Source organism: Mustela nigripes, chromosome 15, assembly GCF_022355385.1.
Source record: "Mustela nigripes isolate SB6536 chromosome 15, MUSNIG.SB6536, whole genome shotgun sequence".
Taxonomy (NCBI): Eukaryota; Metazoa; Chordata; class Mammalia; order Carnivora; family Mustelidae; genus Mustela; species Mustela nigripes.
The window spans coordinates 13,564,886-13,586,099 of NC_081571.1; the positions used below are offsets into that span (position 1 = coordinate 13,564,886).

A 21,214-nucleotide genomic window follows, 5' to 3' on the forward strand; every position below is an offset into this window, starting at 1 on the left:
ACTATTAAACCCAAGGCCATATATTTTCATTATTACTATCTTTCTGTATATTATTTGAAAACATTTAAGTACACTTGCATAGGTATTCTCTGTGTATTAGTCAGTAAGTAGCTTTTTGTCATTTGTTTCTTGCGTTAAAAAAACATATTCGTAGTTTCCTCACCTAATCAGTGAAAATCTATATCCCTTCGTATGTAAGAACTGTATATGTTTGGATTTTAAGTAAGAGCAAATTGCACTACATGCTTTGAGGGGAAACAATTCTTACATGATTTAAATAAAATGTTTCCTATCTAACAATTCCAAAGTCTTCTTTGTGCCTCTCTGTCCATCCTATAATGAAATAACGACCAAGAATACAACTGTAGGTTTAAAATAAAATGAAACAGAAAAGGAAGAGTGAAAAAGATAGGCTGCTAGTGACAAGACTGTCTCCCCTCATGCCAGTAAGGTTCTAGCTGTGAGCATGCTCAGACACATGGGAGGACAGAAGTTACTATATCAGAACTCCTTCGGAGGTATAAGGAGGATACATCCAATACTTCAATTGCTGTAAACCTATTGTTATTTTTCTGGTATTAAACATCTCTTCAGCCTCAGACTGATTGCAATGTTCCTTCTCCTTCATTTCATCGTCCTGATAGATATCAAAGGTAAGGCTGCTACTTTCTCGCTTAAATGAGTGCAATTCCAAAAGAATAGGACATAGAATATTTCTATTTAGTTCTAACATATTTATAATAGACTCGGTGCAGTGTTTGAGAAACAGACATCTAGTTTACACGATCATTGTCATGATCACTAATTGCTTATAGTCCCATCCTAGCAACAAATTTTTCATGGAAACTTGCTTTTATGTGTTACTAAAATCGTAGATAAAACATCTTTAAAAAACAATGTTGAACATGTCAGTTATAATGGAGAAAATAATTTTTAGTATTTGTAACAAAAGGATGACAAATTAATAAATTAAAATGTTGCCTTATGAAACTTCAACCTGTTGAAATAGCTTCATAAAATGCATGTAACTGTTAGTTGCTATGTTTCGTTGTTAACATAGTTAAACTGGGAACTGCAAAAAAAAAAAAAAAAAAAAATGAAAGCCACAGATAAATCTAAAAATCAGAAGCTCTCCAGAAGGACCAACCTATATAAAATAAAATCATTTAAAGTGTACAAAAGTATACCTATTTAGATAATTCTCTTTACTGTTCTTGATTTTTAAAGATTTTTATTTCAGCCAAGCTGGTAATTTTCAAGTTAGTGGTATTTTTCTTGTAAAGTTAAGAAAAAAAATTAATCTTCACATATTTTTAAAGAAAAATATAGACTTGTTTTGTTATAAGCTTGTACACTTATATCTCTATATAAGATCCACGGCATGTGAGTTTTATTATTATTATTATTCAAAATATCTGTTTAAGTTCATAGTTTTTCTTAAAGAATTTTGATAAAACTGAGAGTAAAAGAATTTGAAATTATTTTTATTTTCTGAGAAATTTGTTATAGGTTTTTAATAAACTCAAAAATGAACTCAACTGAACATTTATAATCTCGAAATAAAATGCAGTACTTATGAGCAGTTATTTACAAACTAACAAATAAAATATTTTTAAAATATTAAATTTAGTTTGAATTTGAAATATTAAAATTTTGTTTGAAATTATTTTAAAATATTATTTTAATACATGATTTTTATTTTGGAATTTAAACTCTTTTCTATGAAAACATAAGTTATCATTTAAGTGTGATCTTACGTGTTTCTTAAAGAGAAAGAATATATGAATTCACTTGACATGAAGTACTGTTGTAGAAAGCAGTCCATTTCTTTGATTTAAGGTCTTCCTTTGGTTCATATCTTATGTACATTTGTAATATTCCATTTAGTATGATTTTTAAGAATAGAATTTAAGAAATAGGTTCTTGGATCCAAAACACTTTATAGAGGTCATCTGTGCCCTTAATTCTTAACTGTACAGGGATTGCAACTATAGTTAACCAATTTTACTATAGTTCTGCTTTTGCTTATGGTAATGCATTTAATTGATTTTGAAAAACAAAATCTTTGGGATGAAAAACATCTATTCCTGAAATAATGTTTTAAGGTTGACCATAATGTAATGGTATTCTTTAAAAAAAAAGAAGGAAAGAAATTTTAAACAGATGATTTTGGGTTTTATTTCTAAGTATATGCCGTATTTCAGATCCGTAGTACCACCCTAATAAATATTTCAATTGTAATTTCAATTGTAATTCCCTGGAAATTTTCATTTTCTGATTTTACATTACTTTTAATTGCCAATTTAACCCTTTATATTTAAAGTTATTTATTTTCAAAATTAGACATACTAATGCTTTGATATCTTACTCCTTTTTATAAAAATAATAATCACTTGTTACATAATTAGTGAACCTTCTTTTTCACAATAAAATTATAGATAGATAAAGCAGTTAGGCTATAATAAAGAAAAGTCATTCAGAATTATGTAAGAGCACAGACTGCTTCTTAAATTTACTTAAATATTTGCGATAGATTCTTAGGCCACAGCTAAACAAAAGTAAAATGTAGACATTTTGCTATTATCTTTTCTCTTCTGGCTAGGATCACCCTTGAATGCCTAAGGAATGAATGAAACTGACTAACTTAAGCTACAGACATTAACTGTTAAGTAAAGATAACATATCCTCTTATAACTCCATACATGTATTTTATCAATTTATTCACTGGGTATCCTTATTAACCAGCCTCAAACCACCTCCTCCTCAAAAAAAGTTTTTTGTGGACTAATTATGGACAATATTACCAACCAAAAAGTCCGGGCTTCTGTGGGAAATTAATAGCATGAATGCCTACAATGCTACTCGGGAACTACCAGTTGCTACTTAAGTAACTTGCAAACCTTCAAAATATGGAGTCAGTGGAAATAGGGCCCGAACAGTATTTTGAAGTGAGCAGTATTTGACTGCCCCCTAGTGGACAAATTCAAAGCTCAGCTTGGAGGCTTCTTTTCCAAGTAACGTCACTTCTGATTGGTTGCTGTGACTTCAGAAAAGGTTTTCAACTAAATTTTAATTTCACACAATTACATCATGCTGCTGGGAGCTGTGAAAATCAATTATACTGCAAGCCAGTCATACAGAGAGGCTAACGAGGCACCACTAATGAAAAAGAAACTCACCTGCTTGAAGGCTGAAAGGAACCCACTGTGAGCCAGGAGGGAAAATATCAGAAGCCCAGAAGGGAAAGCTATTTGAGATATGTTCTCTCTAAAGGCACTAAGTAAATACACCCTGGACCAGACGTTATTCATTTGTTCATCTTATTACAAACAAATATGACCAGATATATTAGGAGTTTTAAGGACTCTTACTAGAACTAACAAAATTGGCTGCTGCCTGGATTTTAGAGGAAAAGATTGGTATGCCTTCAAATAAGTTAGTATTGAAATATGCTACACTTTTATCCTACCTAGAAAACTGTGGCCTGAATAAAATTCAGTTAACTAAGAATAGCTTTTGCGTACATAATTATATAATGATAAATGCACAACATTTTCTGGAATACATATTAATACTATAGATAAATATACTTATATATATTAGTATTTATATTTATACATATATTTATACTATATATATATTTCTACATCCATGTATAGTATTTAAGAGCCCAAAGTGGCTTGGTTTACTTTTTATTTGTTTGGTTAATATATAATTTAACATTCATCAGAAAAAAATTAATGTGCTTGTTTTACATGAATTATCTGAAAATGAAAAAAAAAAAAAAAACCTGTCTTCTATGCTTTATTCACACTCATCAGTTTCTCACTCCATACTTCCAGTCATTGGGTATGTGCAGAAAAAAATTAAATTTGCAATCATTTCAACCGTGTTAAATACTTCAGAAGAGTGTCTTCCAATCAAAGTAAACTGATTTATTTATGCTCCTGTGACTAAATAAATTTTTGAACATCATAAGATTAGAAAGCAATTTCAAATGAGGAATTGGCTTTATTGATAAAATGGTAGACCACTTGTCTTATGCTGCTCCTTCTCTCCACTGTTCTTCTGGCTTCTGTCCTTACCTCTGTTCTTGCTTACACCTCTCTCTTTCCCAAAAGGGCCCCCCCCCCCATCTCCTGCAGTCCCACAGCGGACCCTTGCTTAGATTCGCCTCCCACCACATTTACCCCCTCTTCTCCTCACCTCTGCACACACCCATCTCAGATGCCTGCGCAGCCTCTCTTGCTGTCATTTCTCCAGCTCGGCCTCTCACTGTGGTCTCCTCCAAGCCTCCTGGCCTCTGAAACCTCTTCTCTCTCATCTTGCTGCCTCCACTTTTCAACTCTTTTGTTCTTGGAGCTCTTACCTTCTCAGACTCAAGCTTCCCGCTTTCCATAGCTCAAGCCCCCTAATTCCTATACCTACTCTGCTTTGATTGTTAGCATCTGTCTGGTCATCTCCCCTTGGAATCCATCTGCCATTCCATTTCCTCCTTCCTCAAGCATGCCTCACCTCTCATGGCCTCCTGTCGCTCTTGAGCTTCCTGCCCAGAACTTCCTGTATCTGTCTTGTCCCCCTCGGAGGCCCTTGTCTCCTTGCTGTTGTTTGTGGCTGGTCCCAGTGGCTCCTGGCCTGGTCGGCGGTCCTCATTTCTTTGGCTCACATTGCTAGAGCACGTGTCCCAACACAAGCTCATTCCTTATACATATCGTGTCTCCTTATAACTTCAACCCCACCGTGCACTCGTGTTTTAGGTCCATGGTAATTGCCTGACAATTCTGAAATCCAGAAAGCTCTGAAAACGGAGGATATAAACTCTTTTGTCAAAATTGATCGTAAGCCATATAGACTCTTCACTTATCATTTTATTGAAAAATTTCACACATTGTGATACAGATAAATGTGTGTTCTTATATTTTGTGAATTTAAATATGTGTTTGATCATATGATTTTGCCCCACACCCAGCAGGGAATGTTATCTCATTTATAGCATATGCATCATATTAACTTTCTAGATTCTAAAGCAAATTATAAATTCTCAAATAAACGTTTCACCAATTGGGTTTCTTTTAAGGTGTTAAAAATCTGTACTCACGATCACCCTATTCAGATTACCAACTGTCCCATGCCACATGACTCTCCCCAGTGCTATATGACTATTTTCTTTCCCCAGGGAAGTTCTGTATTATTAGAATAAGTGTTCAATGAAAGAGAGAGATCATTTTAACTATTTCTTCCTTCCTGTAATTCCAGTTTATTTTTTACTCAATCTGTTCAGATTTTTAAAAAAATGTTTGGTGATGATATTTTCCATTTCAATAATTCCAACTGTATTTAAATCTGTCTGTTCTGGTTTTATAAACTTCCACTCCTACCTCATTATATTTTTCCTTCCATTATTTCTTTGAGAATTTTAATCATACAGATTTACACTGCTTTTTAAAATACTATCATCTAATTCCCCGGGGATGAATCCTCCCTTTTCTGAAGCCCTGGACATTTTCATAAAGTCAGAGGGACTTTCCTCCTGCATGCCTCTCCCTCGGAGGGATCCCATCATCGCTTCGACATCACCCACTGAAGTGTTCAGATCTGAGATGTAGTTAATGTTTGAATCCTGAGGATTTTACCAGTTTCGAATCTTTTGTGTTCAGTTTGCAAAGCACTACTGCTTCTTTCGCTGCTGGCATGGGCAGGGAGATTTCCATTTCACAACCTTGGGTGGTCATCCCCCATTCATCATCGGGATCTCGGCCCTGTAGGTCCATGCACCTGTTGGCCCAGGCTGCATTCAGTCCCTATCACAAAGGGTTTTCGTGCCCAGGCCTAGTGCGCATCCAGTCCCACCTATGGTGCTAGCTCCGTGGCTTTTGCTTTGTTTGTATTTGTGGAGAGTCCTCTCTGCTATGAGCTTTATGTTTTAATGAAGAAACATAGTATCAATCTTTTTTGTGCCTATGGAAAAGTTGTGGAGAGCATATTCAGAACTTGCTCATATCAGAACACCTTGATGCAGAAGCTCAGAAAAGAAGGTAGTTTTCATTCTTCCGATTTTGCTTTATCAGAAAATGGACACTGATAGGCTCACAAACCAGAGATTTGGAGTACTAAAATGAAGTGCCATACGAATGTAAGATTTAGGGTAGGGGAGGTAGCAGTGTGGCAAGGAGGCTAGACAGGGTTAGCAGAACTGTGTTCGAGTCACTGCCTTATCCTTTACCAGCCTTGCCTTCAGCATACCAAATAATCTCTTAGCCTCAGCCATAATATCATTATATCTGCTGGGTTTCTAAATACCACTTGTGGTGATGTTAAGGGAATAGATTCTAGGATTCCGCCCCCAGTAGATTCTGGAGGTCTAGGCTAGGGGACAGGACTCTGCACTGTACAGAATCAGGCCAGGTGATCTGATAAATTTGTCTTATGGATAACATCTCTAGAAACACTGCTCTTACAGTTAGCCCATCAAAATAGAAGTAGGCTTTTTTCCAAGAAGAGATGCTGATTCCTGGCTATACTCCTTGTGCATATCAGGCTGCTAATTGGGTTCACTGCATGATGTAACATATTAATTCTACTTGAAATTTTCTTAATTTTGAGAATTATATGAACAAATTAAATATTTAGCAAGGGAATAGCTGAACCCATATTGTCTAATGATCAATATACAGCCTCTTAGTGGGTAGAAAAAAATATATAAATGATTTGCACATTTAACAATGAGGTAGTCCTGATGTTAATCACCACTCCCTTTTTTTTTTTTTTTTTTTTTGAAGAATCTGTCAATCCATGACAAAATGACTAGGGAGGCATCTCTTCTGATTTAGAGTGAGATCCTCTTTTTATTTCGTCCCCTGGTTTTCATTACCCATTTTTTTTGTTTGTTTGTTTGATTATGGTCCAGTCAGCGGATGCCAGAGAGTCATTTGCCTATCGCAGGACAAGAGTGCGAATTCAGGCCCTCTCCTCACTCCTCTGCCCTCCCCCACCCACATCTGTGTCTCTTTCATACTCACCCGTTTGTCTGAGATTTTCAGGCTCAACCACATAGGCTAAAAATAGTTTATCTATTATTGTAGATATTTCTACTCTTAATTCTCTTTCATGTAAATTCACAAAATATAAGAAATTCAAAGGATATTGATTCACTTCCATTCTTCCATAGCAGGCTACTGCAAAAATATGCCCTCAAAAGTCTTAAATTCTGAGAGTGAGATAAGAGAGTCTTTAGGTAAACTTACTTATAGTCAGGAAAGGGATAATACTCCATGCTGAGTGTTGGTGAAGAATTCTGTTCCTTTGCTCAGAAACTAGTCCTTTATTGGTTTTTTCCTACTTCCACTTATAAATGCCACTCTTGCTATAACTACCATTAAAATTATCTACTTGGAAAAATAAGTGGCCCTCACAAAGAGCACAGGGTTTTTCAAATGCAATGTGATGTTTATCCATTGTATGAGTGAACTGCAAGAGTTTTGTAAAGAGGAAAGCATGAGGAAATTATTTGTGCTATAACCTGACTCCCAGACATAGAGCATATACTATAAGTCAGTGTGGGCCACCGTACCTCCACCTACATAGAATCTACCTGGAAATCAGGAGAAACTAACCACCTCTCCCTTTCAATGGTACATAACTTAAGCAAAAATGCCAACATATGGGACTCCTGGGTGGCTCAGTCAGTGAGCCAGGATCCCTGGAACAGGATCCTGGGACAGAGCCCCTGTGGGGCTCCCTGCTCAGCGGGGAGCCTGCGTCTCCCTCTCCCTCTGCACTCTCCCTTCTCATTCTCTCTCTCTCTCTCTCAAATAAATAAATAAAAGCTTTTTTAAAATGCCAACATAGGGGGGCGCCTCCACCTGGGTGGCTCAGTAGATTAAGCAGCTGCCTTCCGTTCAGGTCATGATCCCAGCGTCCTGGAATCAAGTCCCACATTGGGCTCCTTGCTCGGCAGGAAGCCTGCTTCTCCCTCTGCCTCTGCCTGCCATTCTGTCCGCCTGTGCTCGCTCGCTCTCCCTCTCTCTCTCTGATAAATAAATAAAATCTTTAAAATAAAATAAAATGCCAAAACAGGGGCACCTGGGTGGTTCAGTGGGTTAAAACTTCTGCCTTCGGCTCAAGTCATGATCCCAGGGTCTGGAATCGAGCCCCGCATCAGACTCTCCCTGCTTGGCAGGGAGCCTACTTCTCCCTCTCCCTCTGCCTGCTGTTCTGCCTACTTCTGCTCTCTATCTCTCTGTCAAATAAATAAATAAAATCTAAACAAACAAACAAAAAAACCCCACACAACATAAATTGATTTTCCTACAGTTCTGTAGATCACAAGTCTTTAAAAAAAATACTATATATATATATATATATATATATATTTTAAGATTTTATTTATTTGACAGAGATCACAAGCAGGCAGAGAGGCAGACAGAGAGAGGGGGGAAAGCAGGCTCCCCACTGAGGAGAGAGCCCAAGGCGGGGCTCAATCCCAGGACACCAAGATCATGACCTGAGCCGAAGGCATTGGCTTAACCCACTGAGCCTCCAGGCACCCCTCAATACTATATTAAATACCATTAATGAACACACCACAATTTTTATCTATTTTATTTTTGAGGACATTTGGGTTTGCTTCCAGTTTGAGGTTGTTATGAAGAATGCTTCTGTGAGTATTGTCTGAGTCTCTGGGCACACAGGTGTGTGCATTTCTCTGGGCACATGCCCGGAAATAAAACTGCTGACTCATCAGGCTTTCAAGGCATTGAGTTTAGCGGATAATGACAGATGGTTTCCCAAACCCTTGCTCCAAGGAACACCCCATTGGGGCATGAGAGTTTGCATAGCCGCACATCCTCGCTAAATAGTATAGAATCAGTGGTTTTTAACATTAGAGTCATACCGGTAGTCTGTGGTGATAGATTATAGTTTTAATTTGCATTTCCCTACGTACTAATTAGATTTAATGGTTTTCCAAATGTTTTTTGGCCATTTGTGTATACGCTTTTGTTACATGTCTCTTCAGTTTCTTGCCCGTTTTCTATTTACTCTCTTCTACTCATTAATTTATAGGAATTCCCTTTCCCTGCCCCCCATACACATACTCACATACACTCACACTCACACATATGTATATTCTAATTACAAATTTTCTGAACCATCTTCTACTCTGTAGCTTGCCTTTACACTTTCTTAATGATATCTTTTTTCATTTTTTTGCAACAGACCTTCTTACTTTTAATATAGTCTAATTCGGGTCTCTTTTCCTTTATGATTAATGCTTTTGTTTCTTTTCTGGTTTTTTGTTTGTTTGTTCATTTGTTTTATTGTAGTCTCTTTAAAATCTCTACCCCAAAGCCATAAAGACTTTTCCCTTCTTATCTTCCAGAAAGTCTATTGGTTTACCTTTAATATTTAAATATAATCCACCTAGAAACACCTTTCCCCTACCGCTGTTCTGCAGTGCCACTTGGTCATAAATCAAACGTTCACATCTGTCTCTTTCAGAACTTTCTATTCTATTCGATTTGTCTATTGTTCACCCTTTCCCCCCAGTATTACACTACATAAATTATTGTAGCCTCGTAATAAGTCTTAGTTTACAGATAAATCCTTTTGCTTTGCACACTTCTTCCAGACTGACCAGGCTCTTATTGAGCTTCTAGAAATATGTGCCCTTTAGAAACAATGTATCCATTTCTATGTGCATGTACATACACACTCCTGGATTTTTACTGTAATTTCTTTGAACCTGTAGATCAATTGGGGGAAGAATTAACATCTTTAAAATATTAAGTCTCCATTTATTTGTGTCTTTAATGTCACTTGGCATACTTTACATATTTATCCCCAAATATAGAACACTGTTGATACTATAATAGAAGGTATTTTTTGAACATTTTTGTTTCTAATTGTTTGTTGCTGACATAGAGAAATGACATTGATTTTCAGAAACTTTGCTGAATTCACTAATACTAGTAATTTTTTTGTTTTTTATGTTCACAATCATATCATTCATAAATACAGTTGTATTTCTTCTCTTCCAATATTTAAACCATCAATTTACTTGCCTGTCTCACTACATTTGCTAAAGTCCTTGACTACAGTGTTGAATAGATATAAAAATAGTGAACATTGCTGTCCTGTTCCCAGTCTCAAAGGGAAAGCCTTCAAAATTCCATTATTAAGCATATTATATGCTACCAGTTCTTACTGGTATTTTAATATTTAAATATAATATTTTACAGATATTTTTTATTAAATATATTTTATAGATATTTTTTATCTATAGATATTTTACAGATATTTTTTTATTAAATCAAGCAAGCTACCTTCTATTTTTAGTTTGCATACTTATTTTAAAGTCAGAACTTGATACATCCATCTCTGGATCCCCTGTCATAAGCAAAATTAATGACAAATGACAGACTGAATGAAAATATTTGTGAGTTATAGACCAGAGGGCTAAGCTCTCTAAAGAATTCTAATAACATTGCCAAATTCGATTTTCTCACACATAGTTCCAAACACTATGTTCCAGGCCTCTGCTATCAGGAATGAAAGTTTTACCAGTCCAAAAGCATAAATAAATGAGTTTGTTTTTTTTTTTTTTCATAAAGCTAAGTGTATTCCTTTAAAGGATTGTCTTTTTTGGTGTATAATTTTTTTGGTGTAATTTTTAATGATAAAATGCTGTTTTCTAATAAATCATTATTGTAATACCCTAATTGTAATTTAGGGTTTTAATTTTTTTTTCTTATTTGACAAACTAAAATATTAGTAACTTGTTGCAGGTCCCTTTTAATTTTTTAATTGACTTGATGGTCTCAGAAGTCTCTGACCATATGCTTATCAATGATCTTTAGGGTGTTGACAAAGAAAAAGGAGCCAACGCATCAATGAGATATAGATATAGATTATACAGATATAGATATAGATATAGATATAGATAGATATAGATATAGATGAGATATATAGAGATATATGAGCTTTAGAGAATATGGAGCAGAAGTAAACCAGGGCAGTGAGATATCACAAAGCCATGAGAAAAAGGTTTTCAGCCTGGTGGCTGTGGTTGGCTGTGTCAAATGCTACAGAGAACTGAGTAAGAGGAAGACTATAAAATATCTACTGCTTCTAATAACAAAGAGGACATGATTCCAATGGGAGACTTTTAGCAGAGCATCAAGGCCAAGACCAAACACTGTGGGTTGAAGACAGAAAGGTTGGTGAAGAAGTGGAGACATTGACTTGTATGAATTTTTGAGAAATTTAATTTTGAAGAGAGAAGTGGGTCTCAGTTCTGCTGCAGATACAGTAGAATTTGGGTTGATGGGTTGGTTGATTTTGTTTGCTTGATTGGCTGGTTGGTTGGTTGGTTTTGAAGGTGAGATCTGATTGAATAAGATTAATATTTAAAAACCAGTGGAGAAGGACACCTGGGTGCCTCAGTCGGTTAACCGTCTGCCTTCAGCTCAGATCATGATCTCAGGGTCCTGGGATGGCTCTCCGCTCCGCAGGGAGACTGCTGCTCCCCCTGTTTCTGTTCTCTCCCTCTCTCTCTCTCTGACAAATAAATAAATAAAATCTTTTTTAAAATGGTGGAGAAACAGGGATATTAAAATATAGAAGTAAAAGATGATAATTAATGAGTGAGATTCTGAGAACATGAGGTCAAGTGGAATATAGAACATAGATGAACAACTTCAGCACAGGCGGGGAAGGAGATCTTCATCCTTTGTCATCAAAGAAGCACTTAGGGCCTCAGTCTAGGACTGTTGGCTTCTATTGGCTCAATACCAGCTGTCTATGTGAATGGTGCCCCATGCTTATGTGAGGTACATCCTGCCCAGGCACACGCAGAGTTTTGTATGTAGGTAAATCTGTAAGTCAGTGGAACTAGAATTGTGGAGAATTACCAGCAACAGGAGGAAGAGCTGATGAAATTCCCTTGACAGAGCAGTCAGCAGACTGGGGGTGAATTGGAAGAGCAAGAGAAGGGAAAGGGAGCCACCCTCACTCCCTTCCACACTTCTCATGCCAAGTTTCCATCAGGCTTCACTTTCACAAGCACTCTTTCCATGTTCTTCTGCCTCTCATCCACCACAGTGATCATTCTCCGAGTGCATTGTGCTCAGGCAGGTTTTAAGAAGAAAAGTCTCTCAAACTCATGAAGAACAAGTTAGGTATCTAAATACTAAAAGACAATATTTTAACTTAAAAGAATTCATCCTTAAGGTGAGGTTTAAGCAGTTTAATGGTGAGTAGCAGAGATATTTTTGGAAGAGAAGTCTTCCTGTTGTCTTTATATCTTTTATAACCCATTAAGGGACACAACATTTAGTTCATAAGCCACATAAAGGCACCCAGCGAAGGAAAACATGGGTCTGAGATCCATCCTTGTTGATGGTGATACTGGCAATTTGAAGTTCTCTTGTTTTCTAATTTAAACATCTGTTGAGCTTATACTCTGTTCCACCTGGTTTCTCATCATTTCCCCCAATCTGTTTGTTCAAACATTGGACAATCATCTTCAGAGGGAGATGGGGTGGTAGTTTCTGCAGAACATCTGTGAATAGAATCCTGAGGGACTTGCGCAGGCTGAGATGGTTGGTTTGTCCCAGAAGAACATGTCAGAGATAGAAGCTTAGAGAAACTCTGTTAAGGCAGCAGTCTTTAAAATGAAAAGTAGGTGGGTAAATGTGTAAATAAAACTGGATTGAATCCTATACAACCTGGTTGATATGGTCACACAATACTGTCAGGGAAGGGAGGACCACACAGAGGCATAAAAACACAAGATTTCTAAGTTAAAAAAAAAAAAAAAACAACAAACAAGAGGCCAATTTCTGCCCACTCACCTTAGCATAAAAGTTTTTTAGAAAGACTTTACTTGTTACCACCAAAAAATAAATCATCCATCCCACAAGAGTGGGCTTTTATGATGCTCAGACTCTTCCTAGAAATAGGAGGGCTTCTAGAAGGTGGATTCAGTGACTGAGCTGGATTTGCTTTTGCTTTGCATCGTGAATAGAGTTGATGCTTCTCTTAGACATCCTAGCACCTCAGCTCTAGGTAGGATTAGGCGTTGTCTACCCTAATGACCTAGCACATCGAAGGCACTGTTAACATTTCTGCATGTGGAATAACTGTTTCTCCTGGTGCTGCCTCTCTTTAGAGGAAAGAGTAGCAGGCTCTTCAGTCAATAGCAGAGACATCATCTGCATCTGAATTGAACTCCACTATGAGTGGAGCATTCTGGGAAATGGCCTCATTGGCTGGGATCCTGTATATTCCCCCTGAGACTGTAGAGCTGTCATCCCTGGTGTTAGTGTGGAAAGAATCTCAGCCAGAACACCAGGTTGAAGGGAAAAGTGCTTTCTTCAGCTTCACACAGGACTATTATTGGCAAAGAATCAGAGAAAACAAAGAGGGACTTGCACATCTCCATGGATTCTTAAACTGAGGGCCTAAAAAAGCATTTTCACCTGTTGTTTCCCAGTAACACGAGGAAGGCGTTGGCAGGCAACAAAAAATGTCTTGGGCAGCAGTCCAGTTGGCCTCAAAAGGCTATCAAGGAGTCATTTAAAAAGCTCTTTTCACGGACATGTCCAGAATATTGACCAGAAGAGAGAAGAAGCACTCACTGAGCAATTTTCTCTCACATGTTCGAACCTCCCCTCAGCTGTGTGTTTGGCAAGGGTCCCATAGAAATCACTGCAGAAGCTATCAACATAGCTTTTATGTAGGCATCCTCCATTTTAATAATCCCCAAGTTTCAATAAAAACTTATCTCTTTCCACTTCCACAGATGGCAGGAAGACTAGATGGCAGAATATGCTTTCTACAGACTGCTATTGATTCTTTTTCAGTATGTGCCAAATACTGCAGGAATTCTTAATTATTTTAAATTATATAATGAGCAGGAAAAAATAATAAATGGAGTACTTGGAAAACTAAACAATATTTTTGTTATTAAAATAAAAATACAAGCTTGCAATTTTGGGAAGTTTAAATCTTGAAAAGAGCTCTTCCTTCAATTCTTTTTATCCCTAAATGATCCATTTATTCATTTATTCATTCATTCATTAAAAAAATGACTGAGCATCAAGTAAGCACCAGGCACTTCAACAAAAGGGATTTAGGATACAGAAGGGACGGCATAAGAAATAGATTTCATTTATTTATTTTCCTTCCACATAAAATTTATACCTTGAGAATGTCTTCAGGAAGATGCCATTTTTGAGTGCAAAATAGGGGCTAAGAGGAATGTAATGATAAGTTCAGTTTGCACATGGTTAGTCTCTCCCTTCCCCTTTCCTCACCTTAACTTGCCAGATGTATTCCATTTTCCTTCCAGGGACAGGGAAATAAGGTTTTTCCCTCTTGTCTGTGACAGTTGATTACTTATCTTGCTCTGAATCTGCATCTGGGAGATGGATCTTAGTTAGGTTCAGCCCGCAAGGAATTCAAGGTTACCTTCATGGTAAACCCCCAAGGGAACACAATATATTGCCTTCAAAATGTCTTAGCTTTCTATTTCAAAATTGTCTTTAATGAAATGTCTAATCATCTTTACTAGGTCATTAAGAGTATACTATTATTATGAGGTTGTAAGGGCATTTTCATTGCTTTTCTGACACTTACAACTCCCTGTTAGCTTTCAAAGTGATTTGAGGCTGCTTAAAATAGAAACCATATATGTCTCATGGATTTTCAAATAGAAAAACCTGAGGAAGTAGGGGAAGCTTTCGTTTGGTCCCTGTTATTTTTTTCTTAGAAATCACATAAAAAATTCTTCAATGCTAAGGCACAGCAAGCTTTCTTTCCACTTTAGAGTTTCTTTCTTAAAGTCCTATTTTCTTGCTCTGTGTTGAAATTGCCCTCATACCAACATTAACTGAGGGCTTATTATGGGCCAGGCACTCTCTAGTACTTCATAAGCATTAGCTTATCTAGCTCCTGAAACACATCCAGAGGGAGGATATTACATGAACTTTATTTTAAATATGAGGAAACTAAATTTTGAGCTTAAGTAGTTTGCTTGAAGTCTAGTGAGTGGCAGAGAAAATTCCAGTCTAGGCAGGTCTGATGGTCCCCAGAGTACTTCATCACGAATGAATATTTGTCATATACCATTAGTGGATCATGAGATCAGTTTAGTGGCTTGTAATCCCAAATGTGAGTAAGATAGAATACCAATGATCAGAGTATATCCCACAAAGTAAAAAGCAAGTTATATGTCAAGAAATTTTATTTTCAGTGTGAGTCTGTTTGTATGCTGAATTGTGACACTAAATACATGTCTGTGAGTTAGTATCATAAAAAATTTCAAAGCTGCTTCACTAAGATATATTGACTCTCAGTCATCTACATTCCAAACACAGGAGGACTACTAGTTTTTTATAAATCTTCCCTCTACAGAAATGTTTACAAGAAAGGAGAGACTTAAAAATATGTGACTCAGTACACCTTTCCCTGTGTGAATAGGCTTAAGAAGCCAACTCCCAGAGCCATGCAGCAGAATTTCCCTGAAACAGTCAGACCTGACTGGTCTTATGCCAACTGGCTAAGAGTAAATCACTCATCGACCACTGCAACAACAGCAAAACAAGTATTTTTTGCTTTGGTAAGAACAAAAATCCAATGTGTAGCAAAGCATCCAAGAGCCACCCTCCCCATCTAGGGAAGGCGTAGCGGATGGAGCAGCAGCAGCGTCTGGAGTAGAGTCTGCATTGGTATGTCCAGCTGTCCCCCAGGAGGGCCAGCTTCTCTTTGTGTCTCTCTGTGTACTTATTAAAGGGAAGTGAAAATTAGACAAAGTGAACAAAGACATACCAAATATTATGTGTTTTCTAAGATGTTAAACTATTTTTTATGAACCTCCTCCCTATGAAAGACAATTTAGTTCTCATATCCTCTCTCCCCATACATTGTGTTATGAAGATATCAATTAAAGCAGGAAGCTGCATTTCAAGGGGCGTAAGTTCTCTTCAAGGGCGGATTAAAAATAGCCTCCTTGTGCAGGCAACATAAGAGAGGACAAAAGCTGAACAGTGGCTAAGTCGAATGAGAAAATAAAAAAGGAATAAAAAAGAATGTAATTAACTTTGAGAAATTACTCTGTGGATAGGATGACCAAAACATTTCAGAAATTTAGATGTAAGAGACATTCTTTGAATTTCAAAAGAGTACTTTCCAGAAAATAAAGAGATGCTTTCTGCAAATACTCTAGTATAATTGTGGAAGTCATGTATTTTTTTAAAAGGAATGCAAGACAAAACTTCACAAAAATTGACTGAAAGAGAGGCACTCAGTCATGACTGTGGTTCATTATAACTAATTGAAGAGAGCAAGGAGCATTAGCAAGGTGTTCCTATCTCTGCCACTGAAGGTTGGCATCAAGGCCAGGAGCTCCCTTGGACTGGTGATATCACACTTTTTAATATAGCAGAAGGACAGAGAACAAACCTTCTATGTCTTTCTAAACTGATGAAAGCACTTAAGTTCCTTACACCTGAAACACAAAGGAAAATATCACCCATACATAGAGTGGTAGAAGGAATGACTGAGATAAACCCCTTGGGCAATTGTCCTGGGACACAGTAAGTTCAGTGAGTGTTACGTGTCATTACTTTCCATTATATCTCCCTATTCAAATGTAGTTCTAGATTTCTCTCTAATTCACTCTTAAGCTGTCCTTTTGCATGTATATTTTTATTATGTCACCTCAACTCCTTCTCATAAAGGATTAAAAAGTAAATAAATCCATCTATTTAATTCTGTTAGCTCATGGCTTTACGTTTCTGTTTCCAAGAGTGGACAACTCTTTGATTTCACATGAAAGTAAGACAAATTACTTTAGTTTTATTTACTACTGCCTTCCTGAAATTAGTTCAAAATGAACGTTGGTCCCATTGTTGATACAGCTGGGGTTAGATATGACCATGATTGTTTAGAATGTTATAATTAAGAATATTATTCAAAGAAATTGTGTGCTGGGAATAATAACATCAGACAAACTCAACTTTTAGGGTTCTTTTAAATGGGATGCCATGAAAAAGAGTTTAGCCCTATTAACAATATTTCTGTCCCCTCTTTTGCATAGATTTTCCACTGACTGAAGGCAGTACAATCACTCCTTTGTGCCAAAAAGGATACTTTCCCTGTGGGAATCTTACCAAGTGCTTACCCCGTGCTTTTCACTGTGATGGTGTGGATGACTGTGGGAATGGGGCTGATGAGGACAACTGTGGTGAGTTTCCCCACTCAGCTCCAGATGCCCACCTCCCCTTGTGAATGCCCTCAAAGTGTGCTTGGACCAAATAATAATTGTCCTGAAAGGAAAGAGATGATTTGGTATTCTCCAGGGAATCCTACTGTAACACAAATAATTGCACCCCAAATTTATTTGTGAGATGACCAGAATTTTCACAGGTAGAAGTTGCTTAAATCAGAAATATAAAATTGATAAAAATTGAAGTCATATTTTGAAATCTACTTGGATGCCCATATTCTAATTTTAAATGTCTTCTTATGACTACCTCTTTTTGGCTCGGTAATTTGGTTCAGCTACAAGAATACCTTTCATAAAGTGTGAATGGGCTCTGTCTAGAGAATGGATTTATTGAACAGATCTATATTGAGTCCCCACTATGTGCCAGGGGCTGTTCAACTCACCCAACTAGAGCAGGCTTAAGGGAGAGGAGGTCTTACCCTCAAGGAGTTCACATGGGTAATGTGAACAAGGAGGACTATAAACCTGTACATAAGTAAATGAAATGTATTTAAATATTAATACTTATTTAAATAATAAATATTTCAGAGAGTGTTAAGTGCCACAAAGAATAGAAAACAAAATGATAGAATAGAAAGTGTCATGAAGGGAGGGCTATTTTAAAGATGCAACCAGAGAAAACCTCTCAATTTGAATTGAGAACCAAACCATGAAAAGTTGTAGAGAAACAGAGTTTCAGACCAAAAAAAGAGCAAGTGCAAAGGCCCTGAGGCTCAGTGAAATAAGAAAATATGTTTGTGGGACAGAAAAGCCAGTATGGCTTGAGCAGAGTGAACAAGGATATAGAGGGTGAGGAGGTGACAGAGGCCAGATCACCAAAAGTCCTACAGGCCATTTCAGATCTGTATGTTGGGAATGTATATATTGTCTAATATAATACTATTTTTACTTGAAGAAGTATATTTTTACTTGAAGAAGCTGATGCCAAGTTGACATGTCCAGTTACTGAGCTAATGAGCGAGTAGACACTAGAACCCAGATCTCCGCAATTTAAAAAATCCTGTGTGTCTTCTACCACACAGAACTACCCTTCCTTGGAATTGCCCAACTAGCAATCAAAGTGAGACAACATCGTCCAGAAAAGCCAGGTGTCTGTCTCTAGAATCTGCTTTCCTGCCCTTGAGTATTCATGCATGCTTCCTACTCATGGAACCTACCATCCTCACCTTCTGTGGATCATTCATGCTCCTCTTTGGGATGCAGTTCACATCCCCTTTTCACCTGAGAGACTTGGCTTCCCTGGCCCCACTTCCCTACCCTGAAGCTCTCCCACCGGTCTAAGATAAGCATTTTTTCTCTCTGTTTCCACGGCATCCTGCTATACCTGTATAGTCATACTAAGGGCTGCCTTGTCTCTTCACTGTACTTCTTTCACTAGACATGAACTTTTTGAGAAGAGTTCTTCTTTGTGTCTTATTTGTTTTGGTGGCCCCAGAGCCTAAGACAATAGAGTATATCATAGGTGCTCAAACACTGCTCAGTGATGAGGGCAGCTCTCAGAATGCCAATAGGCAAGTCAGTCAAATGTTTGGCATTCCCTCTCCACTGCATGGGAATCAGACACCCTGCATGTTTATCTACCTCATGAGGGTGTTCTGAATGCAAATTAAAAATAATTTGTGTGAAGGCATCAAATAGAATCATTTGAAAAACCATTGTGGGTATTAATAAAAAAAAAAATAGAAACGAGTTAAAGGTTTCAGGCATCAAAGGGGACCTGTGGAAAACTATTTAAATTTACCCTTCTATTTGTATGAACTTTAGTATGGTGTATTATAATATGTATCTTACCATTTTAATAGCAAATATTGAAGAAATGATATTTCAGAACCAGTCTTCTCTTTTAAAAAGAGTAGAATTTTCTTGCAGAAAAGGAGAAGGGAATTTGGCAAATAAGCATGTTGTGTCCTCGGACACATTGAGAAAATATGATTTCACTCCATAGAAACAGATGGTCTTTATTAAAAGGCACTTTGCTTTTGCTTTATTAAGAAGGTCAGGTGACACATATTTTATTATTAGTCATTAAACCTATCAAGTACGTAACTACATATACATATGCAGCAATATGCAGATGACAAAACAATTCAGATTGTATTTTCTTCTGAGGGTTTCAAAATTAAAGATGAAACATTTAAACTGTCAGCATTAGAAACAAGTAACATTTTTCAAGATGGATATATATGTAAAATAGTCATCTATTTCCATTCCATATTTTCCAATACACACATTTGAAATATTTGTAACCTCAAAAAAGGGGAAAACTCCAAATGTTGGCCTAGCTTTTTCTCCCTTACATCTATGTTATCATTCAATTACTTAAACTGATTTTAACTGATTTCATTATCAATTTCTTATACTTTTGTTTTGTAATTTGATATTTGAATTATAGAATAACTGACACATATTCATCACCATTTCGCAGGAGACACTAGTGGATGGGCGACTATATTTGGCACAGTCCATGGAAATGCTAATAATGTGGCATTAACACAGGAGTGCTGTAAGTGGTATTGATTCAAAGACTCAGTATCAGCTTTGTGAGCAACATGATTTGCGGTGCATGGATTCATATGGGGAGTGTGATTAAATTCCCTCTGGAATTTCGATTTCAGTTCAATGTGTTTCACTGGTCAGCTGCTCTGTTGTCTGCTGTTGTCTGCCATGGGACTGAGAGATGGAAGAAAACAGTGTGCTTTATTCATGTTTATTTGATGTATTAGCCTATGATTACCAGAATATATAGATGTTCAATAATTATGACAAATACTAAAGATCTTTTTCCCTTTACTGAAGAAAGTGTTTCAATAAAGATATTGAGCACCAACTACTTTCCAGTCCCTATGTTAAGGACTGAGTGTCCAATGATAAATAAGATGTGGCTGCAACTCGCAAATAGTTCATACTGTAGCAAGAAAGACAAATCCTCATGGAAGCAGGGAAGGTACAACGTAGTGTTAAACTGCAGGAATGATGTTTGCACAAGGGAATGTAAAAGCCCATTGGAAGAAATGAAGACTGTGTTAGGGGTGGGGAAAGATTCTCAGAGAAGATGACATTGAGATGGACATAGAAGTCCCTGGATGAAGGAATGAGTGGAGGTAACAGGACAAGCTGGGAAGCAAGATCTGCAAAACACTGTCTTTCCCAGTGGTTCTGAGTGCATGGGGCAGAGGAGCTGGAGCTAGACCTAGAAGATGAGGCCAGCCCATAAAAGGTTTTGGGTGCACACTTTAGACATTGGCCTCTACCCTGTACATAAAATCATGTCTTTATACATACCTATGTTACATACATGCATATAATGTATATATAGGCATAATTATGAAGGTGCATGTACAATTATGTATGTATAATATTATGTATCTATAATGTACCTACACTAAACACTATATTAATACTATATTATACACTTTGTAACAACCAGTTTATAATCACCACTTACTATATGCTTTCATATACATCACAGGAGGATCAAATATAAACATGATAAATTAAAAGTTTAAAAATAAATATAACTGAAAGTTCTAGTATTTTCTTCCTGAACCACAATAGGTCACTTCGTATGCATCCCATTGTGCAGATCACTGCTGTACACAATTTTGGGCAATCACCAAAATTGTGGGCTTATTTTCTTTTAATGAATAGGCAGAAGCACATGATAAGGGGCATGTGTGAGACAGAATTATAGAGAATGGAATAGAACAGCAGTCCTCAGCCCTGGGCAACTTTTGCCCCCAGAGAACATTTGACAATTGTCTGGAGACATTTCGGTTGTCACAGCTTGGTGTTTGCTACTGGCATCTAGTGTGTAGAGGACAAGGATGCTGTTGAACATCCTCTAATGTACGGACAGCCCCTCACAGTGGAGAATGAGGTTCCCCAAATGTCAACCTTGCCAAGGCTGAGGAGAAAGTATGGTGAAAG

The 21,214-nt window shown here is 37.0% G+C and overlaps 1 protein-coding gene across 1 annotated transcript in view; it reads left to right on the forward strand.

Moving 5' to 3' along the window:
- Nucleotides 1-571: 571 nt before the first annotated feature.
- RXFP2 (relaxin family peptide receptor 2) overlaps nt 572-21,214 on the forward strand; it is a gene marked incomplete at its 5' end in the record, with an annotated part of 56,725 nt that continues 36,082 nt past the window's right edge. Inside the window, 3 exons of the mRNA XM_059378239.1 lie at nt 572-653; nt 17,099-17,245; nt 19,713-19,790. Of these exons, the coding sequence (XP_059234222.1) occupies nt 572-653; nt 17,099-17,245; nt 19,713-19,790 (307 nt within the window). The remainder of the gene's footprint in view (nt 654-17,098; nt 17,246-19,712; nt 19,791-21,214) is intronic.